We start from the raw sequence: 26,359 nt of genomic DNA, 5'->3' as shown, positions 1-26,359 counted from the left end.
CAGCGAGGGCAGGGCGGCTGCCCCGCGGCGCAGAGAGCGGGGCCGGGCCGAGAGCAGCGGCCTCTGCCGCCGCCGCGCCCGCGCTCCCGTCCGTCCCGAGCCCGTGCGGCTGCACCGCCCGGGTCCGGGGCTGTGCCCCGTGCCCCCGGCCCTGCCTCGCTCTTTGGTAACGCTAAACCCACAGCCGAGCCCTCGCTCGCCGCTCCTCGTGCTGGACAGGGGCTCCTGCGCGTCCCTGCTCAGCTGCCTTCCCGCTGTCCCGCCTCTCCCCCTGCTCCGTGACCGTAATCCCGGCTGGGTGCCCGGGGGTCCCCAGCGTGTGCCAGGCCCCGGAGCTCCTGGCCCGGGCGGCCCCTCAGCGCTGCCCTGCCCGCGGCTCGGCCTGCCCCTCCAGAGCGGGCTCTGCACGACAGAGCGAGTGCGGGCTCGCTGGGAGCTGCCGGCTCTATCGTTGACATGTTCATTTATTTGCTCTGCAGCAGTTTCCACATCCAGTGGCTGCAGGTTCCTTGCATCGCCGTGTCCGTGGTGTAGATTCCAGCAGATTTCACTAGAGAGCTGGCCCTAAGTGCAGGGAATTTGCCCACAGCAGCAGTTAAAGGCAGAGATCTTGAGCCCTGTAAGATTTCTCTACAAACCCTTCAGCTGCTCTGTAATTTGAGCTTGGAAGCTGCTTTTGGGATGTGTGAGCTCCTGGACCAGCTTGGTGCTCTGCCCTTGCCCTGCATGGCGTGATGCAGACCGGGGCCAATTGGTGCTTACTCAGGTGTGTTCTTAGGTACAAAACTAAAAATAGTTACAACTGGGGACTCTCAAGAGAGAAAGGAGACTTTTTTCTTCTTTTTTTTTTTTTTTTTTTAATTAGTTGTGGCTGTCACATCTCATTGGAATCCAGATAAAAATAAAACCAACTTTTGAAAGATTGAGGATATGAGCAAACACAGTAGTGTCATCTTTGGGGGAAGGTTAGTGTAGAATTAATATAGATATAATTCACTTCAATAAGGCAGTTGGGCATGAAGAATCAAAGACATGAAGTCTTTGCTGGTGGCACCTGATGCTATTTCAGCCTACAAGATATTTACACTTGTGAGGATCAGAGGTAGGGGAGCTGGGAGAGCTCAGTTCTTGTGAGGTGCTGGTACACCCGTTACCCAACAGCTCTGTTACTGTGAAATGTTACTGAGCAGGTTTATGGCTCCATAGGATATTTGCAGGCTATTTCACTCCGAGGGCAAGGATAATTACCCACCAGTTTGATTTAAGTAATCTGTTGTTTCAGAAATAATTACGTGAGTAACACAACACATTGCAGGCAGTCAGGAGAGCTTTTCAGTTTTTTTGTGGTGTCCCTGCACAATGTTAAAAAGTTCACCTCTGAACTCTTCTAAGGAATAAAAGCATTTCCCTGCTTATTTTGCTGCTCATATGCAATTCACTTGTGTTTATAAAAGATATAAAAAACCTGAGAGAGAAGCTGTGGTATAAATGGAAAGTTATCTTTGTGGTCATGAACTTTTTGTCATGGCAAGCTCCTGAGCATGGGAAATTTCTATTTCTTCAGAAGAACAAATTAAAAAAAAATTATTGCTGGAAGCTCAGAAATAAATAACATAAACCTCTATTTAGCTTTCTGTTGTCATATAAATCTTGATCACAGGATTACCCATTTTGTTGATTTACACCACATCTCTTAGAAAATTCCACTTTTGGGTGGGATGTGATTTATGGTGCTTTTTTTTCTGGACATGGTTGTGATTAGATGGTTTCTGCAGTTTGGGGAGTTCTGCAATTTGAGTTCTGTGATCATAGTCATATCTCTTTGTTGTCGCTCACTTTTCTTTCGGGGTAGGTCACCAAGGGCTCTCACTGATAATTCCTCTTCAAATGGATGAGGAGTTTGCACTTCCCCTGGACACTGCTGAAATTCCACAATATACAAGGTTGAGCTTAGGAAAAAAGCTCAGTTGTTGAAGCCTTTAAAAAAGGTTTTTCTGGAGTTGATTGACAGAAGCTCAGTTGTTCAGATGAAAAGATTGAAAGATTGATACACAGCTGGTGGCACTGATTATTTACTGACCCCATGTCAGTCAGAGTGCTCAGACTTAGTTTTTCCAGCTGCACTGCCTTGGAAAGAGAATTTTGAAAAGAAAAAAAAAACCAAAAAATTCAAGGTGCCCAGGTGATGAAGTGATGCTCTAACAGCACATGGGATTTTTTGGAAGTGGTTTGTTTGGTTTGATTTACAAGAGGCTTGTAAACTGAAGCACACAAACAACATTATTTTGCAGTACTAAATTAATGTTTTAAAACTAGTTGCCCTAAGTATTAACTTTGTTTAAAATAGATCAAGTGACAGTTGAAAAATGTCGGCATAGCTACTGTATTTACTTTGCATTTATCTTGGCTTAGCTAAAGAAAGCACAACTTACTCCAAAAATAATAGATCTTATTTCTAGTTTATGCTGTAGTGCACGTAGTGTATGGATTCCAAGATAAAAAACATACAATTGTTTTAACAAGAGCAGAACAGTACAAAAAGCACCTGTGTACCTGTGGATCTCCGTCTGGAGCTACATGCACTTACTATTGGGTTCATTTTTGGGTGTTTTTTTTTTTTAAAATGGGACAATCATGGTACAAGAGGGGATAACCAGTACTGCAGTTGGTTCTCAGCTGTACTTGCTCGGGTTTTTGCTGCCCATGGCTCAAAGCATTAAGCTGCAGAAAGCTCTGCATCTTGTTTCTCTTGTGTTCAGGCACACTCTTCTCCCATCACAGTGTGAAGCTTTGTAGTCATGCCTGACCTGGCATGGGGTTTCTGGAGGCAGAGATGCAGCATAGAAATTATTTTTCCTAAAAACTGTGCTTGACCAAAATCACTGAATAGTGCTGGGTGGGGAGACGGTGCATGCTGTTAGAGCTGAGTGTAAATGTTAGATAAGCTGCTTTAAAAGGTGATTATGTTTCTTATTTTTAGTCAAGTGCTGTAACTGACTAGTACTTCTGGATATAAGTAGCTGGTGGTGGTATAAACAATGAATTTAAAAAGGATTTCACTCAGCAAGGTCGATGGTAATGTAATAGCTTTTGAATTTGTAAGGGTTTGTATTAATCAGTGTTGAGCAAAGAGTGTTCCGGGTTATGAGTTTCATTGTCCATGTCTTTGGTGAGTGGCTGTTGAGAGTCAAAGTACACTTCTCCCTTTCAGGTGCACTCACTGCACAGCTCTGCTGTGTTCTCTTGCATAAATGCTACAGAACCTCAGTAAACTTTGCATAAGAAAATGCCTTTCTATGACCTGTGGGAGAGCCAAGGGAGTTAACCTAAGGACCTGAGCTCAGAGCTTGTCTATCAAGTCTGACCAAATTAAAGTTAAAAAACTCTGTGTGTGCAGTATCCATTTTTTGCAGTGATGCCTTTTGCTGCCCTTCTAAACTTCTTGCCAAGTTCCATTTTCAGCTGATATTCCTTGATTTCACCTTCTCCTGTTCCAGTTTGTCTAGTCCTAGAGGGTGAAGAACTATTTAAGAATCACAGAAGCAGGACAGAGGTACTAAAAGCTTCAGCACAAACTAGACTCAGCTTTTAATTTCGTATGGATTCATGCTCTGGTCTGTATCAAATGCTTTTTGAAGGATATGGAATATCCTTCCATAAAGTAAATGGAATGGAAAAAGTACAGTCTTGCTGGAGTCAGTGATCTGGCAGGAGGGTGGAGCAGAGCAAAAGGCTGGAGCTGCTCTGGGAGCTGTGGGATTTACCAGTCTCTGTTCAGGTGAGGATGGTTTGCAGGCACAGCCAAGAACTGGCATCTTGTGCAACTGGAGAAATTGCTCAATTCAGCACTTTCTCAACAAACGTGGAAGATCTAGAAAACCAGAGAAACTTGATAGATAAGAAGAGCACAGTGTCAACCTGCTCTGATTTCCTGTTCTAAAGAAGCAGTTGGTGTTACAGGGGAGACTCACTCATACTGTAGTCCTTACTGGTTTATTCTGCACTGAAGTCCAAATACAAAATGAATCTGATTTATTCCTTGTAAACAGCAATTACTTGGCAAATGTTTGTCCTTTGGTTTCACAAGATGGCTTTAACTGAAATTACTTGTCACTCTGTAAAAAGGGAGAGCTTGTTTCTCTTTCCCGTTTATCTTCCCCACTCCCCCTGCTTTTCTTTGGTGCATGTCTTCCAGAATTTAAGGCAGAAATTAATTAGCTTTCTTTCAATTCTGCTAACAGATGTTGTTACAAACGCAAACTTGGATGCCAGAGTTATTTATTGTTGAAAAATCTGAACTTCACTGTGTGTTTCAAACAGTTATTACACTTGGGATAATATGTGCACATACTTTGCAATATCCAAGCTAATATGGTACTTGTGAGATTCTAATATGCTGCAAATAAAGGGAATTTCTTCATCATCCCTGTTACAAAACCACAGCTACACACCTTTTTCCAAAGGGTGAAAACTATTGCGTAGTCATTGGGCTTGCTATGTGTCTACACATTGAGGTGAGCTGTTAGCAGAGACACTTGGTGATTTACACAAGGGGTTTGGAGGGAGATGGAGGTAAAATTGGGTGGCATTCAGAGTAGTTGAGTGTAACACAGCCTGGATGAGCCTGTCAGGGAAAAGTTTGGGAGCCCCTGTTAAGGATTCTTCTTGACCAACCAGCCCCTTCTCCCCGTGTTTGCCCAAAGCAATTGGAAAGTTGATTTTAAAGTTCATTATAGATGCTATTTTCAAGTGAAAATCCGTATTTGACCAGGGTTGACCACTCACCTTGGATTTGTGGCTTGGCAGAGACTTGACTGAAGAATTTCTTATGTTGTGGGCAAGCATCAGCTCTGGGTAGCTGTGGTAGTTAGTGAAAGCTTCATCAGCCAGTATGAAAAATTTTTAGGTTTAAGTTACCTGAAGGGAAAATCATCAGGGTTAACAGGTCACATACAGTTGCAGTTACACTGGCACTACTTACATAGGCTTAGATATATTTGTTGGTTAAAAAGGAAAACTGGGATGGGAATGGCCATGCTGCCTTCAAGGCTTTAGCAGGCTCAGTTTTCTTGGAGTTATGTATCTATAACTATTTCTCATGTAATACATGCTCCCAACTAAGCTGGATGACCTCTCATAATGTCTAGGGGATTACTTTGAACTGAAACGTTAAAATCAAATGCCTTCTGAATCTTGTTTATGTCATACTGCTGTAAATTGGTAATAGGTCTCTGACTAGCTGTTTTTCTGCTTAAACTAAACAAAATGTGATGCCAGTCTGCCATGAATACATTCCATAACTAATAAATAGAGCTCACTGGAAAATAAATGGGACATTAGAGACATTGGTACCACGTTGGTGCTGAAAAATGCTTTTAAAATGCATCATCTTTCACTTGGAAAGATTTGAAGGTGCAATTTCTAGTGTTGCAGAGTTAGTGTATTTCAGGACAGTCCTGCCTGGTGCTTTCTCAAGTATTGAAAGAGGGATTAAAGATTTCTTTTTACTTACACTTTGCTTAATGTCTCCTTTTTTCTCTCTTTCAGGTGGCTCGTTATTGCAGTTGGTCTAGTTAGGGCATATCTGGCTAAAGGCAGCTACCACAGCCTTTACTATTCAATAGAAAAGCCCCTGAAATTCTTCCAAACTGGAGCTTTGCTTGAGGTGGGTGTAGTCCTATTCCCTGGCCTTACTCTAATACTTGCATCAATGTGTTGTATTTCTTATATTTACTGTAATTCTACTGAATACCTCACACAAAAGCTGAGTTTTCCTTTTAGTAAGAGGGAGTTTTACTGTCTGTTATTTAGCTTGGGCAGCAGAGCTAAATATTAATCTTAATCATTAAAATGCAAATCCTGAATCTTAAGCACTTGTAACAGAGCTAAATGTGTGTCTGAATTGCTTAATTTGAAGTGTTAGTGATTTGAATTTTTCTTTTTGTTCTAGATTCTGCACTGTGCACTTGGTAAGCTTGCAAATTTTCTGTTTACTACTTTATAGAAGACTGAACTTTTACCAATGTATTTGCAAGAAAAATGTTACAGTCTGTGAATTGCTGAATTTAATTTTTGCATAACTTAGTAATTTTTGTTTGAAATACATTGCATTTTTTTACTCCCTAATTTGAGAAGTCACAAAACAATAGAACAGTGCTCCAGCTCCTATCTGAATGTTCACTAGCCACTACTTAAAGACTAAGATGGTGCTGAGGTTCCTAAAGCTGCAGCTACAGACTTGTGTTTTTCATCATTGTCCGGACAGCCACATAATGGAGAGGTTATTGGGTTGTAGGTTCATAGTGAGTTTTGGGGATGTTCTAATAACCAAGTGAGGTGTTGGGAGAACTGGTGCTAGGAGTGTGTCAGCAGAGGGCAGTCTGGTTCTGTCTCACATTAAGTAGTGCTGGCCCTTCTGAATCATCCAGCTGCTCTGAAAATGTCTTAAGAAGGCAGTTCATAAACTGTGCACAGATCACCCCAAGAAATGAACGATCATATACCCCTCAAATTCATGTAAAGGCTACTCAGAGTAAACTGAGTGTATCATCTGTTTGCCTGTGCTGCAAAGGCAATCCTTCCAATGCTGTTTAATTTTACTAAATCACAATTACTGTTTTTACGTTTTTTACCAGAATAAAACCATACATTTAAAAAAAAACTTGTCAACAATTAATATTAAAACGTGCCATTTTAAGGTCTTATTTAACAAGTGTCAAGAAGGAGAAGTTAGATCTTGGACTACTGGAGAGAAAACCTTGCAGATAAAATGCTGGTTTCACCATCTTAAATCCATAATGCTTTGCTGATTTCTCAATCAAGTTGATTTGAGGTGTGGATCCATTTAGCCCATGTTATCCTTAGTAGCACAATTTAATATTAGATAGAGCCATTAGGGGAAAGTGGCAACATTTTATGCTGGTTTTATTCTTTTTGCTTTCCCTAACAAAACTCTTTTGCAAAAGACTGTTTTCTTTTAAGTGGCTGTGGATTGTATTTTTTTTCTGTTAATGGAAGTGTTTGTCAGCTAAATAAATTGAGGGGGGTTTGCACAGCTGGATGCACTGCTGCTGTCTGCTGCAGTCCTACTGACTGTAGCAAAAGTTTCTATGCAAGGAGAAACAGGAAATTTGCAGATTCCTTTGCCCCTGCTGAACTAATTGCTCTAACTAGAGCTGTAATTCTCTGTCAATAGAAGAGCTTGTGTGGGACAGATGGCTCTGTGTATCAGCATAACTTTTCTCTCCACATCTTTTCAATAGAATCTGGAATGTTAGCATCTGTGAGGCAAGTCCTTCAAAATACAAGGATTGATAGGGGAGTGTCTCTGTGAAGCATGGCTGAGAACAGGATTTGACATACACCAAAGGTTTAAAAAATGCAGAGCTGTACCTGGAAAGGAGGTAACAGGTAGCCCAGAGACCAAGACAGTGTGATAAAACTGAAGAGAATTATGTCTGTAGGATTTTCCTTTTCTCTCTCAAAGAAGCCAAACATATAAATTAAAATAATTCAACTGAAACTTGCTTTTGACTTTTCTTACTCTCTCGTCTTATTTCATTTTCCTCTTTGGTCCTTGCATATTTCTGAGGCTGTTGTGTTGCTTGTGGTTTGCATTAGCTTTACAAGCACTTTTTACTCTATCTTAGGAGCTACACCAGCAACTTATCATTTAGCTATTAGAAGAAAATAAAACTTTGGGATGCAAAGTTTAGAAGTTTTGTGTAATCTTGCAGTCTAAAACTATTCCTGCTCTGACAGACCTGGCTGTGTAGGGTCCTTTTACTACAGGTGAGTTGGCACCTCAGAACTTGCTGGAAAAGCCAGTGATATCTGCTTCCTTGAGAAAATCTTCAAGTTGCTTCTGTACCTTCCAGTGCATCAGCTGTTCCCTGGGATTTGTTTGTTTGGGTGGTTGGCTGGTTTGGTTTTTTTCTGAGTTGTATTTCCGGGAAGGAGCTACAAACTTTTCATCTATCAAAATATGGGCTAGATCAGTGGTTCTGAAAAATACTTACCATTTTTAATGTCTGGGGTTTTTTGTTTTTTTTTTTTTTTTTTGAATATACAGTGCAAAACATATTATCTTTACTTTTTAAATCACAGTAATGAAGTAATGAAGTATCTTGGAGTATCTTAGATATTTTAATCAAACAGGATTATTTGAAAGACTGTATCCCAGAAGTTGTTTGATTGAAATTATCTGATTGAGCTGTTCTGTGTATTGAGGAATGTGCTGTGATTGCAACAAGATCAATTACATTTGTTTGCATTTTGATGCAGAAAGCCTTGTCAGGGGATTGCACTGCATTATGCTGTATAAATACACTGAAGGACTAACTTCAGATTTTCAAATTAAAAACAAAATTAAATGCTTTCCTTCCAGAAATTTCAAATAACTGGACTTTGGTTTAGCTGTGTTATATCTCCCCAACCCTACCTTGTTAATCAGGAATATTTACTAATTGCAAAATATCTTCCAGGCATTGTTCCCTCTTCTGTTGTTCTGACTGCTTTCCAAGTGATGTCAAGGGTTTTCCTGACGTGGGCAGTAACACATAGTGTAAAAGAGGTAAGTCAAGCTACAAATTGATAGAAAAGCAAGTGTTGATTGCTGTCTTATTGTCCTTAAAATGTCTTCTGTTTGTATCCCACCATGGGAAATTGTTCATATGAATTTCTGTGGATCAAAAGAATTAAAAATAGATCTGATGTCATCTTTTGTTGACAGTCAAACAGAGCGAGGTCTGATTCTGTCCCTGTAAGACATCTAGCTCCTGGACAGATTCTGCAGTCCTTACTGACAGTTAAATAGCTTCCAGTGTGTAATACAGAACCCTGGATTTGGTACAGCCTTCTAGTGCCATAATGAAAAGCAAAATCTCATTGCCCTCCTGCATATGCAGTTCACTTCCTGAGGCATCTGAAACTCCCCCTCAGTTGTTTGTGCACAGCACTGCCTCCGTGCTCTCCATTGTCACTCCTCAAGATAATCTTTCCTCTGTCCTTCATTCAATTTTCTTATACTCAAATGTAGGTAAATTTTGGGGGCTGAGTGTTTTTTCTCACTGCTCACCACACCAGATAGTGCTGTACTTCATGCAGATCTCTTTAGATTCTTTTAGAAGCCATGTTTTTTGAAGCTTATTCCTGACAGCTGTTTTAAAATCTGGACATGCTTTAATTGCTACAGGTTATGGTGACTGACTCGTGTCATCTGAATCCTTTTAGTAGCCCAAATATGCTGCATCTCTGTTGTTAATTTTAGCCAACTGATCTTACTGGTTTTCTTCTCATTAAAGAAACAAATTATTCTTGATACCAGTGTCAGCATGGGTGCCTGAAATAAGTGACAGTCATGTTATACATAAGATTATTTGTGACTTGAATGGAGAATGTCTTAAGGAACTTGTCTTATTACAAAGTCTTGAGGGAAGCTGCTTTCTCTTCCTTCCTCCAAACCTGCTATCAGAGCATCCATGCACATGTAGAGTAACATAAGTCACTGTAGTTCCTAGCAATTATCAGTCCTTTCTGGTACTGTGATGCTTGTTCATGTGAAGCCTTAGTTTCATGCTACTTGAAGTGGAGGAATGTTATTTTTCTCAATAAACAGAAAACCTGTTTTCTAATGGACTTCCCTGTTGGTGCAAATTAATGTACTCTGGTCTCTTAATTCACCAGAAATAAATACTAGGTTTTGAACAAAAAAAAAAAAAGAAAACAAAACAAAACCATAATCTCAAGACATTAGCTTTTATATATATGTATAAAATACTTTAAAATAAGTACTCTTGAAGTTTTGCTTGTTATCTATATGGTGTTGGGATATGTGGTGCTTAGAATTATTCCATGTGTTGCCTGTTAGACATCAAAGAAAAACCTGTAATGTGATTGTGGGTTAGGTTTTTTTGAAGCTTGTGCCCACATTCTCACCAGAGAAAACTGGCAAAATGGGAACAATGATATTAGCCAAATATTTGACTTTTAACAAGGATTCTTTCAGCAATATTCCAGGCAGATTTTTTTCCCCCCACACTTGTGTGGTCTCTGGTTAAAGTCTTGCAAGAGACTCTGTTATGTGTCACCTTTTTAATGTCTTAGAAAGTGGGTATAAGAATGGCTTGGATGAGGAACCCTGTGATGAGTTTCTGACCTGTGACTTAGAGCAAATAAATCAAATAAGAGGCTGTATGCTGACCCCTCCCCTTGCCCCAACCAGGGAACCTGCAGGCTCACCTGGGGAGATGTATTGCAAGTGTCACAAGTGTTCTACTTTCTCTAAAGGGCTGTCTGCACAAGTGAGCTCCATGGTGAAGGCCAGGATTAAATTCTCACACAGCTTTATGGAACTTGTAAGCGATGCAGTTGCATGATGAGGTTCTTGTAAAATAAAATGCAGTTTTCCTCTTTAACTTTTTGAATGAGACGTGTTCAGTATCTTGCTTTTCCAGACTGTTTTCATATATAATATAGCTAAAAGAAGAAATGTGTATTGCATCCCTCCTTCTGTCAGGATACACTTCTAGAAATGTGATGTGATTTGAAGCATGCTTCTTGCCACTAACATGTTTGTGCTTTTTGTGGACTTCAGTGCTGATGTGTTGTTAAACTCAATATGAAATTATTCACAATAAATGTTAAAGCATGGCAAATGTTAAAGCACTGCACACAGAGATTCTCCTCACCTGCACTGTAGGAGCAGTTGCTGGTGTTGTGGAGGAGGGCCTGGCATGTCATCAGTGCTGGCCATTGTGTCAGAAAGGAACCAGTTCAGTGAATTTTTTTGTTTCCCTGCAAAGGAGCAGAGAACGAGCAGCTGGTGTGAAGGGCTGGGAGAATGTAGGCACAGGAGAACAGGAAGTGCCCTTCAGCTCAAAAGATGTCTTTTAGAATTTGTGTGAGCAATGAGATCATCTGGTGACATCATGGCAGTCCTTCGTGGAGTTCCATTGTGATAGATAACTCTGCACCCAGTTCTGATGGGTAATTAATTTAATTGTGTCAGCAGGCATTTATTGCTTATCCCATTGGGCTCAGTTACAGATGAGTTGCAAATAAGTGTAATATATATTTAGAGGATCTTTTGTAGAACACACAGGCAAGATATGCTGTGAAAACAACATCTAAAGCATGTAGAGTTGGTAATTGGGACTCTAGTATCTGCAGTGGGGAATTGATATCTTCAATCAGTAGTAAAACATACTTACTTAAAAGAGGGAAGAACATCTTATGATATTTAGCATTAAGATGTAGTAAAAAGTCCATGATGGAAGGGTCAGAAGTCTGAATGGCTGAGTACAGTTGAAAAACCTGACTCATCATTACTTTACATTTATGTAAAATTAGAGTAATACCATACAACACAATAGTCTGTCAGGCCCTTTGTGCCTACTATGAAGTTTCCTTTTTTCCCCCTGAATTTTATGTTTTATTTTTTAATTACTGCACCAGAGAACCAGCTCTTTAGAGAGAGACATGCTGTTCCAATATTTTCCATCATTACACTTGCATATTGCTGCTGGTTTTGCTCTTCTGCATTGGATTGCTTAATTATGTGTTTAGCTGAAATTTTCTGCAAATTTGTCAAACTGTTACTCTTAATGTAGAGAAATTTCCCTTTCCAATCTTAAGGAGAACATTAAAAACCTCTCAGGCTTTATTTTGTCAACTCCCAGTTCTCATCTTTGCATCTTAAAAGACAGTGGTTTCTTTTATGTTATAGCAAACATTGTCTCATATTTATGGTGTTTAAGAAAAGCTGAAATATATTCAGGACCCTCCTTGATGATATGTTGGCTTGAAGCACATGCCAAAAAATTATGCCTGTTGTTTGATTGACCCGTATTAAGAGTTGGATAAATAAGGTGTAGATAAAGTTGAGTTGTGTCTGACTTCCTTGAAAGACTGGCATGAGGAAGGTAGTGGAAGAAGAATTGAATTCTCAGGGAGCATTGGCCTCAGTGGCTCATTGAAGGCCTGCTGTGTATTTGCCCTGTTTTCAGCCTCAAGGAGGAATGATGCAAATGCAGCATTAGCAGTGGCTGAAAGAGTAAGACTCCTGAAAAATTGTTTTTCCTTAGAGAGGGACACAAGCTGTGAAGGCACAATCAATGATTCTTAAAGTGACCTCAGAGGGTTGTGTGTTTCATAATGGTGTGAACTGTTTTAATAAGTTATAATACAAAGGAGAAGGGGGAGACCAAACCTTGGAGGCAGTGTTAGAACTGGACTGGAATTTTCTACTTCCATGTGTATGATTCACTGTTGGTGTCCCAGTTTCTTGTCCTTGCTCATATCCTTGGATCCTACTTCAAGCTGCAAACTTTTGGGTTTTGACTTTTCCCATTTCTATAGCTAGGGAAAGAAGTGGGATTTAAAGCACAGGTTGAAGCTGAGACTCACAGGTTTAGGTGAACTCATCACTAAGCTGCTACTCCCGATTTGGCCAGAAGATGCAGCTCTGGAGTGCTTGTCAAGCATGTTCCTCCTTTGGAGCAGCAGCATCTGGGAAGTGCTGTTCACTTTTCCCTGTTGAGAACTAAGTCTTGCTTGTAAAGCAGACCTCAAACAGGATTAGGATCCTGCAGCAATATGGATTTGGTCTCTTCTCTGAAAATCTTCAAATAATTTTTGGATTTTGCTCTTTTATGGTGATGTAAGGGAGATTAACATATAAACAAATTATCGAATGTGGGAAATGAATAAGGTTTTGCTTTTGCTGCAAAATGCAGTGAAAGTGACCTGAAATGTTACACGCTGCAGAACATAGATTTACAGCACTATACAGATTACCAGCAGCTCTGCATTCCAGGATTGCTCAAGATTTCTGTATAAATTTTTCTGGGTTTTGCAGTCTGTAACAAAGCTTTTACTGGGTAATTCCCTTGGAAGAAAATTCCCCTTTTTTACCCAAAAGTATATGATCAGTCTCCTCCTATTAAGAAGTTTCGGATTGTCCATATATGTATATACATTCTTGATCCTTTTTTTTTCTGTTGGCTTGTGCTTTGCCCAAGATGAATAGAGTGCACCACCCACATCTCCTGACTTCCTTTTCCCTTTTTTCAAGAGTTGGAGGAAAGAGAAACAAGAGAAAATGTGGGCCCCTGTGGTTGAGCTCTTTTCGTTCCCGCTGTCCACTGAATTTGGGCTCAAGGTGCTCATACAGCTGGGAATTCTGTTGAAGAGGGGAGAGAGGGAGAAGGCTGAATTAAAATCATGTCTGATCCCTCAAGAGTTTGTGTCCTCACATATACTTGAGATCCTTCAGGAACTTGAATATCATAATGATGCTCCATAATCTAATAAATATAACTCTTCATTTTAAAGTACATGCTTTTGAGGATTGACCTTATAAATGTCACAGATAAAGGCAGTTCATTAGAGAATATTTTGAGCTTAAAGGGACCCACAAGGATCACTGAGTCCAGCTCCTAAATTATCCCATCCAGGGATCAAGCCCACAAGCTTGGCATTATTAGCACCATGCTCAGACCAGCTGAGCTGATCTCAGGGTTAAAATGTGGAGGGAGCTACAGCTGCTTCACTGATGTGTGAGTGACATAAAAGCTCCAAGAGTTGTAAAGCAGTGAAACATGATACTGCCTTGAGTGTAACATCAGAGGAACTATGCTACTTGCAATAAGCAGAAAATGGAGCAAGGAACAGTCAATCAGGCACCTGCCAGGCTTACCTGAGGTGAGACAATCTGAGCTTGGTTCTTCTCTCCTCCCAACCTGATGTCAGCTGTTTTGCTGCTGCTCAAAAGTAGGACCCAGTTTCTGACCAGAAAAAGGAAAACAGTGCTTCTGCTCAGAAGAACCATGAGCTGGTATCGGAATATTAAGTGTAAACCAAGTATCAAGTGTTAGGCCTTTCTTTCTGCATAGGAGACAGTCATAGGGCTGAAATAGAAGCTGGTACTCTATAGGAGTGGAAGAGTTAAGAATTATGCTCAGCATTTCAGGGGTTTCTTGTACCAATTTACCTTGCACAGAATATGAGAGCTGAAGTTACCTGATCATGAAGCAGAGCCATTCTTAAGCAACTAGAAAAATACAGAGCACGATAAGAAGGGTTTTTTACTGTTGTTACTAATGTTGCTTTTAAGCTCATTCTTGGAGTCTGTTCTCTAAAATGATGCAGTAAGGTAACCCACAGGAATTGACTTCTGTGAGGCTTTCTTGGGTCTGGTGAGTGACTGGGAATGCTCAAGCTCATACAAAGCCTTTTTTCCGTTCTCACAGGTACAAAGTGAAGACAGTGTCCTCTTGTTTGTAGTGGCCTGGACAATCACCGAGATAATCCGTTATTCTTTTTACACCTTTAGCTTGTTAAACCATCTCCCTTATCTCATCAAATGGGCCAGGTCGGTAGTATCATAAAAGTTACAGCCTTAAAGCACTGATCTGACAGGGATATTTATCTTGTAAAGTAGTTGCAGTGCAAAAAAATTAGATTCTGCCTTCAGGTAATTGCCCTGTTTGTGAACGTGACTGCCTAGCTTCTTTCCAGCACATTTTCGGGTTACAAAAATCTATTGCGTTGCAAGCTGAAGTAGTCATTTGTCTGAACTCATTTTCAAAATAATTGTTTGTCAGAAACTGATATGTAACAGTAGGGGATGACAGTAAATAAACTGACATTTAGCAGTAATTCTTGAATCCACTGGTTGTCCTTGAAATAATATTTAAGCTCATTGATTAACATCAACTATATTTGGCCCTGTTTTAAGTAGTAAAATGACTTCTACCAAAGAGTTCAGAAATCAAATAAACAAAGTGTGCATGTGTGGAGAATAGTTTTAAAGATAATTTGTAGATTCTCAGATAAAATCTTAAAATATTTCCAAATGATTGCTGATTTGAATACTTACCTTGCAATAGTGTTCATACCTTGCCATGTTCTAATCAAATAAGATCTAAGAAAAATAAATACTGAGTGGGGAATTCAAATGTTGAATATCTGTAATATCATTTAACAAATATTTAGTCAGAGTTTGTCATAACTTAATTCTTTCTGTGTTTCATTCTAGGTACACTTTGTTTATAGTGTTGTATCCAATGGGAGTCTCAGGTGAATTACTCACAATATATGCTGCACTACCCTTCGTCAGGCAGTCTGGCTTGTATTCCATTAGTTTACCTAACAAGTACAATTTTTCATTTGACTACTATACATTCCTGATCCTGGTCATGATCTCTTACATTCCAAGTAAGTATGAGTTTGTTAGTTTTCTTAGTATTAACAGCTGTACTGGGAAAAGCAAACAACTGTGGGATTAACATACATAGAAGTAACCAATCTAGCCTCCTGGTGACCTTGTTTAATTTTTGCATGGTTCACAAAGGTTTCTCATGGAAATTTCAGCTTTTGCTGTTTGTATATGTATGTTTTCCTCCCCCTCCTTTGTTGTTTTGCAAACATCCTGTTTACCATAGTTTTAAAAATAAAAAGAGAAAAAGCTCTGGATAGATAGAGATGAAAGAGGCACTGATGTGTATGAAATGCCTTAGAGTCTGAAAAAGTGACACTAGAATTACAAAAAATTCAAACAATCTGGAAATTTCTCTTGAAGGACTTTTTCTGCCCTGCAGTCTGTTTTCTTTGTATTGTGTGCATGCAGTTATGGCAACATTTGTCATCTGCTTCAACATTTAGAGTTAAATAAGGCATTTTGCATTTTATTAAAAAGGTGATTGCTCTAGCAGAAAAATTAATAGTACCTGCAGCCTAAGAACAATATCAGTTCATCTCTTTAGAGTGTAAAAAGCAATAGATAACTTAAGCAAAAAGTGGATTAGCAGATCCTCTAATAGAGATTTGGTGACCTTGGCCATGTGACAGTGCATCTTGCAGGCCTCTCTTCACACTTTACTGACTTGAGTCTGTTTTCTCCTCAGTCTTCCCTCAGCTCTATTTCCACATGCTGCATCAGAGGCGAAAGGTGCTCTCCCACTCTGAAGAGCATAAGAAGCCGGAGTAATTCCAACTCTTTTTCAGAACTTTTCAAACATCAAAATGCTGCAGTTTTTCAATACCCAGCACATTTGTAAAGAGTATACCAAGATAAGTCAGAGGTAAAAGACCAATAATTTAGCAAGAATAACTAATAAATCTGATTTCGGTGAAATTCCAGGATGTCAAACATTGAAATAATTTTCAGCTTGCAGTGCTTCAGAAAACTTAAAACTTTATATGGCTTGGCAGTTAACCTTTTCCTTAAATGATGTGCTAAATGGTTCTCATTTATTACTAAATGCCTGAAGGTTGCAGTATGAGTGATGAAGTTGTACCCACTAAATGCCTGAATTGGGATTATATTACTGATACCTCTTTTTTTAAGTGCTTGACTGCATGCCAGAAACTGTATGTATTGCTGTGAAAGCAAACAGTATGCTCTGGAATACTTCAGGATAATGTCAGAGACTTCAGTGGAGAATGTAATCTGGGCAAAGTATTTGACTTTAGAAAGGTAGGTTGTGTATTTAAAAGGTGATGGGAACAAGAACAAGAAACCAATTACGGAAAATGAGGGGAATGTGGTTCTTTAGGAATTTAAACAGTACAGTGTCTGACCAGAGTGTGCTCTCTGAAGAGCTTGTATAAGCTGATCACTCAAATGCTAATATTAATTCAGAGGCTGTAATTCTTATCTGAAACATTAAAACTACCCCAAGTACTGCATCACTGAATACTTTTTTACATATTAAAAAAAATTAATACTAACTGTATTAATTCAGTGGTATCAGTAATGAATCTAAATATAAGGAGGTAGTTCACCCAGAAACAGGTGCAGTTCTCCCTTTTTTACTATAAATTTTCATCTCTAGTCATTGTCTGTGATACTCATCTTTCAGTCTGAGGTCTACTTGGTCTGCTGTGTTTGGGGGCTCTGTTCCTTAGCCTGACTTTTCTCAAGTGACTGAGGTCATCACTCTGGCACATCCAAGCAGGAAGTTCCAGGCACTCAACTTCTGAAGTGAAAGTTATAATCTGCTCCTTCCAGAGCAAATTATTTCATGTGTTACATGCTGCCTTTGCATGTAGGACAAGCCACCCTCGTCTGCTCTTTGGAAAGAGCGGAAGACCACAAGAAGTTATATTCTCCTAGGTGCTTTCTCTGGGTTGTCAGGCTTAACCTTTCCTTGGGAGGCTGAAAGGAAAATGAAGGAGCTGAGAAAGCTTTGTGGTGAGGCAGAAAGCACTAGTGCTGTGTGAGCTGTGCCCCAAGCCTAGAAGAAATTTCTGATGGGGAGTAACAGGGTGGAGAATGAAGGGAACAAAAGGAGAAGGGAAATGAATGGATATCCAGGCAGAGACAAAAGCAAATGTAGGTTATGGCTTTGCTCTGTTAGGAATTGATGGCCAAATAGTCCTGTCTGCATCCAGTCACAGCCACTAGACAAGACCATGTGGGCCTCCCTGGCTTCCCTCTGGTTTGGTTCAGTGCATAGATGAGGTGTGTCCGCTTTCCATGCTGCCTGCAGCGCTGCCTCATGCTCTGCCTGCCAGCACCTCCCCTGGCCTGGTTGTGTTTGACACATCCCAGCTCTTCTAAACACAGCTGGGAAGTACTGAGGACACAGGCTCTCTGTTCTAGCAGTTGGGAAGAGTTGGATTTACAGTTATTCAGATTTATGCTTGTCAGAGCGATATTTAAAAAAGACCAAAACCTTGTCATTTTTCAGTAATTTTCTTTGGCTCCATCAAAAGGACTGAATTTTCCTATCTGACTATATAGAGCCTTTCCTGTTCAACACAAACAGGATTATTATAAGCAGAGAAAGGACAAGAGACAATAATAATCTTTGCTTCTATTTTCAGCATTTTGGAGCCAGTTACTGACTGGATTATCAAACACAGGAGGTTGTAGCAAGTTGGGTGTTGGTCTTTTCTCCCAAGTTACAAGCATTAGGGCTAGAGCATATGCCTCTTCTTGTGCCAAGGAAGGTCTAGATGGGGTATTAAGGGAAATTTCTTCATGGAAAGGATTGCCAAGCACTGGAACAAGCTGCCCAGGGAAGTGATAGAGTCACCATCCTTGAAGGTATTTAAAATACCTGAAGATGTGGTGCATAAGGACGTGGTTTACTGGGATTTTGTAGTGTTAGGAAAATGGTTGGACTCAATCTCAGAGGTCTTTTCCAACCCAAACAATTCTGTGATTCTATTACTATGGCCATATACAACCTCAAAATGGTTTTGGATTCAAAGATGCAACAATTCAATTAATTTCTATATTAGATTATACACTTTGTTGTAGTGATCTGAGAAATGTTACATTATTCTGAAGTCATTGTTTGAAAGTGTGAACTTCCACCTCTGAACAAAACATCTCCTTTTGCTTATACTTGCTATTAAAGAAGTTAATGTCAATATTTCTGAAGGATGTCATCTAAAAGATTTGATTTCCTGATGTACTTAGGTTACTGGATATTGTCAATGCTCAGCTCCTGAACTTTTCTTAATTTGATTTCTGTGCCCAAGTAAAAGATTAGGTTTCAAATTTGTTGGTCCAATTTGGAGATAAAAAAATGGTTGTGTAATACTCCTGCATGAGACAAACCCCTGGCTCTGTTGATGAGAAAGATACAGTACAGATCTACAACAGATAGCACTGGCAGCATGGAAAAGCAGAGAAGCTGCCAGTAGGGAGAAAACTTCTACAACCAACACCTTTGCTGAACAGGCTTTATGATGGAATATTTACTTTAAGTGAAAGTATCCATTTATGACAAAAATGCAAATAAACTATGGCCTTTTAAAAGAAAATTGAGTTACTTTTCCTTTCAAAAGAAAAAGAGGTTGCTTTCACAGTAAGAATTCTTACCAGCAAAGCTGATTTATAAATTATATTCGGAAGTCTGAACGTGCAGTTAATATGTACAAAAATTCAGTGCTTCTTGTTGCAGTGCTTTTTCAAGTTTAACTTCCATGGAAATCACTGGAAGCTGATCTTGGGAGAGAACTGTAGTGTGATGCCCTAAAACTGTTTGGGTTGTTCCGTAATACTGATTTTGCTGACACTGTGGGGTATCTTCTCCTCATAAAAGAAGAAGTTTCCCCTCATCTGTCACTGAAATTGCCATGTGGTTTCTGTGAGCTCTATAATAGATGCTTTGATTGGTGCTGTGTCACAAATGGGTTTATTTCCCCCCAGACTGTTTACTTGGCTTGCATGTTCTCTGTCAGCCTCTCCAGAGCAGCAGCCCCCCTGCTTTGGTGCTCTCTTGTGTGCACTGGTTCAGCTGACAGCACTTTTTGTTCTACCATGCCAGCTCTGAGTTAGTCACTACCCTCCAAAAGACCAAGGTTTTCACCAGTGTGTTTACAACTGGAATTGTAGAAATGTTCATATTTGTAAATTACAGTAAGAATGCAGGTTACAGTGCAGAAATATTGTAATTTTTCACAATATGATGTTTTTATCAGAGGGTTTTTTTCTTATCGTTATGAAGGTTGGCATTTGTGTGGACCAATCTGCAGTGTCATTTTACAACTTATCTTACAGCTTAAAATTTTCATGAGTATACATCAAATATACATATTTTGATGTATATGTCAGTGAAACTTGGGTGAAAACTATATACAGTCATTTTTGTATTTTTTTCTATGTTGTGAAGAATAAAATTGTAATTTTATAAGTCTGATTCACTAAGATTATTATAATTTAAATGTATTTTTTGTATATTTAGGAATCTGGTATTACCTGGAGCTCTGAAAGACTTAAGCATAGAATTTTTATGCATGGTTGAAAGATATTTCAACTTGATAATGCAGTGAAATGGTTTGTATGCTAAAATACTAGTCCGTGTTGTTGCCTTGTGCAGTTGATTCTGTGCTCTCTGCCTGGATTTGGCCTACTGAACAGTGATACTAATTGGTATAATCCAAATAAAATACTTCTGAACAAAATATCTTGTATTGTTACTGTTTAAGGAACAAAAGCAGATATTTTACAAGTGTGAGTTAGTTGTATTTTTATTCATTTGTACACAATGTGTATCTTTTAATTTACAAGTTCTTTTAGCATGTGTAACTCTGGAGCTCAGACAAAACAAATAAGAAACTTCATACTGTTACATGCTCTGCTTTCCACATTCAAAAGAAGTGCTCATAACAACACCTTGGCTGACTGTGCCAGCACTCAGAACTCCCTGAAGGATCCTCATCTGAGTGTGAGCTCTTTGTTTTCCTGCTGTTACCTGTACTCTGGATGCTGATGGTTTCCTTCAAAAACAAAATTGAGTATTATAAATATAGTGGAATGCTTAACTAATGCAACAGAATTCTTCAGAGTTCATTTACTAAATATAATATGTCTGCTACCACGGCAACGTTTTTAGCATTTTTAACACTTCCTGAGAGAGATTTAAAATCTGTGTCTAGATGACATTAATGCCCATAAATAACAAGTTATAATCCTCTAAAAGGAACTGAGTGGTGGCTGCAGAGTGAGTGCTATTATTCCAGGCATATGCTTGTCATAAGATTGCACAACTACAGTGATTTTTTTGTTGACTGAGATGGGATGAAATGGTGTTGTCATCCCCAGCATCAGCACATGTCCTACGCATGATGGCTGTGACTTAGCACTGCTGTGTAATTAAAAACTCAGAAATGCTGTGCTGTGGAGAGGTGCTGGGCTCTGTTTGTGCCTTACAGGAACTGTCACTGGCTATTTGTGTTTCCTCTCTGCATTTTGAAAACTGTGTGTGGAAACAATTGTAGTTCCCTAGGGTAACAGTGAAGAGTCTGAAAAGCATAAGGATTCTGTGGTTGTCAGCAAGTCAATGTCACAACAATGTGTAAGGCTCATCTTAAAGCATTGGCAGTTCTTGATATAAGACTAGAGGAGGCTCTGTGCTGGGCTGCTGAATATAAAATAAAAAGGTGTGAATATCTGTGTGATTCAGTTTCATGTGATGTGAACTGAGCATTTTTACAGTGGGGAGTGATTGATTCAAGCCACCCTCCTGCCTGGAACTTCCATTCAGTACCAAGTGGCTTTTAAATTCTGCTTCCTGTCTCCTAAACATATTCTCCTCCACACTTGTCAGAAGACTTACAGTAGTAAGATAATTAATTAAGCTTCTTAAGTAGTTTCTGAAGGCTGCCTTTGAAGTAGTTGCAATTTCAAATGTGGATTAAAAATTTGTAACTATTTTAATAATCTTGATCGCTAATTTCCAGAATATTTTCCTTTACAGCTGTGCAAGATCCTAAGGCTCTTCTTAAGGCCTCTCAAGTTAGCTTGGGCATTAGTGTGACCAGAGGTTTTTCTCTTTCATGTGCCACAGCTGCCTCTCTCTAGATTCAGTTTATTCTGTGCAGTCTGTACATAGAAATTTTACATTACCTGGTACTGCATGAGGATGTTATTATTGGGAAATTCTTTGGCAGAAGTTTTTGCAGAGGTTTGTTCAGCTGAATTGTGAGGAGTGAACTGCATTTTGTCCTGTGTTTTTGACTCCTGCTACAGACAGTCTGCAGAGTCTTCTGTGAACTGTAACCACTTGCAGCAAGCGTACATGAAAAATTTCAGTATTGGCATTTTCTAGTTTGAGCACCAGGACTTATAGCATGCCCACAAAAACCTTCAGCTGTGGAGAGTATATAGGAAGTGGAGAACCCTCCAATCAGCCTGGCAATAGATGGCTTTTATGAAATCAGTTTGCCATTTAAAGGTTTCTTTGGGTAAAATGCATCCTCTTCACTTACTGGATAAGAAAAGATTATATAATGAGTACTGGTCTCTGCTTAATGACCATCCATAAAATGATGAGATGGAAGAGGAGAGGTACTGGAGGTTACAGAGCTTTACCACTGTGTTTCCCAAAGAATATTTGGGCATTGATGAAACATGAAACTTTCTTCCTGTTCCCTTTGGAATCCAGTAGTTGTTGTTTTTCTTTGGGGCGAGGGTGGTGGTATTTGGTTTTGGGTTTTGGGAGGGATTTTTTGTTTGTTTATTAAGACAGAACAGCAGCACTTAATGGAGATGCTGCAATGTTTAGTCTAGTGTGCTGATGACATGAAGTTTGTTTTATTTTCCTCCAGGTGTTTATTACAAGACTACGAGGAACTGGATGCACTGAGTTAGGTGCTTTGTTTTAGTCCTCCATTCCTGTGTATAAACCACTGCTGGGAAAGTTGCTGGTTTGAGAATATCAAATGAATTTCCTTACACAGCTTTTTGGTGCAATTTAAATTAAGTAAATAAAGCACTTTGTTAGCAAACTGGAACAGTGGAAAAAGCTGTCTTGCATCAGCAAGAAAATGGATGTGAAATTGAAAGTCAATTCAATTGCTGGTTAGTTTTGTTAGTAAGAGTGGGTACTGTTACTCAGTAACTAGTTACTAAGTAAGAGAGTTGATACTGTTACAGCCCTTTAGCTGAAGCAAACCCTGCAGTCTGAAAATTCTGAGTTATTCTTCAAAAGGTATTGTCAAGCCAGGCAAAGTGTGGAAACCCGCTCTAGGCTTACAGGTGTGTTCAGACAAGGGCCAGATGTAAGCATTCCTGGGCTGCTGTGCTCCAGCTTCCTGCTGGTGCATGACTGCCGATGAGGCCTCAGCACACTGGATTTTGAAGAAATAAACTGCTGACAGAAGGGTGTAGAACTCCTTCAGAAAGATGTAAAACTCCTACTGTTGTGCTCTGAGCTTTGTGCAGCCTCCAGGAGTCCACTCAGTACAGACATTTCAGTCCTGTTCATTGCTTTGCTGCTTTCCAAAGGTGAGCAGGTAAATCTGCTGCAGTTAACAAATGAGCTGCTATGTTCACATTCTGTGTCAAAAACTGGAATCCTTGGCTGTTTTCTTCCTAATGTCAGGATTATGTCAAATCCCTGGAATGACCAAATGAATTGTGTGCATTATGGTGAATTTCATGATGCCATCCTTCTGTATTGCAAATGTGCACATGGAGATCTGTAGCCCAGCTTTGCTTGGACTAAACAGCATGGGCATGCAGGATATTTTATTTCTACATTTGGGGTAAAATATGGGTGCTACTGTGAAAACACTAATAAATGTGATTCAGTATCCCTAAAAAACCCCAGAAGTCAATAATGAGTCAGATTGTTTTGGGTTGGGCTTTTGTTCATTTTTTAAGTCACTGTGGTTTTGTTTTTTCACTATTTTCTCACTTCTGGTTCTATTCCTTTTGAATCACGAGATCACTGGGAGAGGGGTGGTGTGGAGCAAGAGAATTTGTAACAGCAGCTTGTTCAGTTTGAGTATTTCATGGCTCCAAGCTGGACTGTATGATTATCTCTTGGTTTCACAGGGCTGCTTTGGACTGCTTTGGATATTCTAACATTCTGAATTTAATGCTTCCATGAGTCTTGGAGTGCCTGAAGACCATGAAGAGTAAAATGTGACACAGATGTTCTGAGGTCACTGTCTACTTGGTATTCCCCATTTAAAGTAAATAATGGAAAGAAAGAATGCTAATGTTTGTCTACTGCACCTGTTGTAATAATAATAAGTAAAAAAGTTTTTATACAAATTATGAGACTACATGTGAAACCAGAATTTATGTGAACCTGTGTGTTGAAGAAGTTTAGATCTGCCACAGTAGCTCTCTGTTGATTCCCTCATGGCTTCCTGAAGGTTCTTGAGAAGGTGAAATCATTTGAGAGATTTTGCCAGTGTTTTCTAAATCTTCCATGTGTTTACTTTCATTTAGGTGTTATTTTAACCAGATAAATACTTTCTGAAAAAGAGGCGTGGTTCAATTTTAATCCAGAATTTTATTAAGATATTATTGAAGGTACTGATTTTTTTTTTTTTTTTTTTCCCAAAAACCCTACCACAAAAAATTAAAAAAAAAAAAAAAAAAAAAAAAGAAGAAAAAGAAAAGCTTTTATGATGGGACAGGTAGAATTTGTGAAGGCTGGGCTAGACTGGAAGATGCAACATTAACCTTTCAGGATAAGGAATAGGAAGTTTGTTTTTCTATGCAGTATTGTAGTATTTGTATTTGTTGATCTCTGAACAAAGTAAGTAAATATTCTCATTTTATATGGACTTATATGCAAAGCACATTTGTATTGATTAAGGTCATAATTTGAAAATATCCATGTTGGGACTGAGATACAGAAGCTGCTCAGTTTTACACTCATCCATCAGAAAATGGCTGGGCTTCGTTGTGATAGAAAAAGGCAACTCCTATCTATGTATAATTCATTAACAAAGTACGATTGCCTGAATGTTCTTGTAGTAAGTGCTGGGCTTTTTAAAATGACTTCACAGCCACCCAGGATATGCAGTGTTTTGCTTTCGTGCATAACTTTTTTGGGTGAGACAAACATTGTATCTTACTGCCATTTGTCATGAGGTTCCTGAATTAGAAACGAGAGGCAGGGCTTGAAGAAGCTGCATGTTAGAAGGAAAGCTGTAGATCAGCTGTCTGTATGATGGTCTGTATCCTTAATATTAAAATATCCTGCTTGTTGCCTTAGTTCTACTACTGCTCTATGTCATCCAGTAACATCATCAGCTGGAAGTGCGCATTAAAGATTTTTACTATCCACGTGGAATCTTCTGTCTTTGTCATAGCCCTGTATGCCCTCATTGTGTGAGCTGCCTCTTTAGTTGGTGGCTTCTCATGGCTTCTGAGACACTTTTTAGCTTCTTAACATTTTTGTTGTTTTCACAAGTTACAGATTTTCTGCACAATCTCTTCCAAATGCTTCTTTACCCCTCTTTAAACTCAACACCTTGTATTTATCCACATGTTTTTAAAGTTACAAACTTTTGGTTGAAGACTTGTTTTCCCCTATAGCAAGGACAAAACTTTTTTCCCCTCTGGCCGATTTTTAAAAAATACTCTAAAATTGATTAAGCATCAATTCTTATGATATACAGAAAAGCAAAACTGTATGTCATACAAAATGGCATAGTGGAAAAAAACCCCATGAATGATACTCTGGAATTGAAACTGCCATTTCCCTGGTACCTGTGTATATAAACTTTCTGGAGAAGGAGCTGTAGCTTACTGTGACTGGAGTCCTGCCTAGGATTCAGGCTTCCAGAGGCTTTCATGATGCAAAAGATAAGACCTCATTTAGTCCTAGTGGTGAAACATAAAAACCTTAAAATTACTTGGTCTGTTTTCTGGGCAATGTTTCTTGATAACTAGAACTAAATATAGCAAGATGTGGATGTTGAATGTGCTTGGTTCTTATACATGCCTTCATAGTAATTTTCTGTGAAGCAGAATTAATTTTAGGGTCACCAATTTTGTGGATCACCTTTCTCCCTTTACTTGGTTTTAGCATGAAAAAGTGAGATCTTTTACTGCTGGCTTTGAGAGAAGAACTCCAAAATGGGACTTTGTGTACAAAACAAAAATACCTGTCCCAGTTTACAGCCCACTGAAGAATTGTTTCACTGTCTTTATCCTTTGGGTTCAGGCACTGTTCAGCCTGAGTAACCAACCACACAATTCTTGAGTCTTGTTCTACTCAAGTAGAACAAAAGTAGTGTATGGATAGTGACATTGTTGTATAATATCACAAGAAATGATAAATTCCATCTGAAGGGCAGTGGTATTTATATATAAAAATGTCTCCTCATGGGAAGCAAACTGTAAGTCCAGTTGTGATCAGCTGCAGTATGTAGCATCTGTCAGGAAAGTGCTCTGTAAGTGAACCCCGCTGTAATAGTTGTGTGTATTGTCTTAGGGAAAATCTTCAGCTGTGAATTCCTGGTAAACAAAAGATGCTCTGCGGAAGAAGGTGCTGAAAATTCAGCATATGGTTTTACAAACCACTGAAATGCACAAAGGCCTAAATTGCACGTGTAAAGGACACGTGAAGGGTTTCTGTTTGGAAGCTTATCCAGTTTGGCTTTTTTTCCCCAACTGTGTCCAGCAATATTACCTCTCTACAAACGCTGCTTATCTCTGTCCCTTGATAACCACAGCTTCAGCACTACTACTGCTAAGGACTACTTGTGAGCAGGGATTTCCAATGTTTGATCAAACATCTACACAATTACCAGTTTCAGCAACTTAAGCCAAGCAGTTATCAGATTTGACAGTTTGTTTTTAATAAAACATGATGCAGAACATCAAGCAATAATATTATTCTTAGCACATACGATGCTTACCTTCAAAACACTGTAAATCATTAATTGGCTCACTTGCATCTGCAGAAAGAGTGGTTCACCTGAAAGAACATTGTGGAAGAGTCTGGAGACTGAAACTTGCTGGGAACTGCTGCGCTGTCGTCATGCCTCGCTCCCAGGTTAGGGAATATGCCATAAAACGGTGCCACAGCGCTGTCGGGTGAAGGTGAGGGCTGTAGCTTAAGTGGCTGAAAAAAACAAGGTAAACCTACCTGTG

At 39.3% G+C, this 26,359-nt stretch overlaps 2 protein-coding genes across 4 annotated transcripts in view; both read left to right on the top strand.

Annotated features, from left to right (window-relative positions):
* Positions 1–5,552: 5,552 nt before the first annotated feature.
* Positions 5,553–26,280, top strand: HACD2 (3-hydroxyacyl-CoA dehydratase 2). Of its 3 annotated transcripts, none has more exons than XR_005952966.1 (7): positions 5,553–5,665; positions 5,951–5,969; positions 8,484–8,572; positions 14,250–14,371; positions 15,038–15,216; positions 15,906–16,082; positions 26,170–26,280. XR_005952966.1 is itself a non-coding variant. In XM_041408521.1 (6 exons), exons 3-6 carry the CDS (start codon positions 8,525–8,527, stop codon positions 15,986–15,988), a joined length of 432 nt encoding a protein of 143 aa, XP_041264455.1. In that variant the 5' UTR covers positions 5,553–5,665; positions 5,951–5,969; positions 8,484–8,524; the 3' UTR covers positions 15,989–20,923. The 3 variants fall into 3 exon arrangements, 1 of the variants encoding a protein (XP_041264455.1); XR_005952967.1 differs by lacking the exon at positions 26,170–26,280 and adding an exon at positions 22,066–23,798; XM_041408521.1 differs by lacking the exon at positions 26,170–26,280 and having other exon boundaries at positions 15,906–20,923.
* The window catches only part of ADCY5 (adenylate cyclase 5), a 205,763-nt gene continuing 205,627 nt past the window's right edge, over positions 26,224–26,359 (top strand). Inside the window, exon 1 of the mRNA XM_041408507.1 lies at positions 26,224–26,308. The gene's annotated coding sequence lies outside the window, so the exon portion shown is untranslated. The remainder of the gene's footprint in view (positions 26,309–26,359) is intronic.

Source organism: Onychostruthus taczanowskii, unplaced genomic scaffold (genome assembly GCF_017590055.1).
Source record: "Onychostruthus taczanowskii isolate IOZ18803 unplaced genomic scaffold, ASM1759005v1 scaffold10, whole genome shotgun sequence".
Lineage (NCBI taxonomy): Eukaryota > Metazoa > Chordata > Aves > Passeriformes > Passeridae > Onychostruthus > Onychostruthus taczanowskii.
Note: the sequence above shows the minus strand (reverse complement) of the source record. Positions and strands in the feature narration are given on the sequence as shown.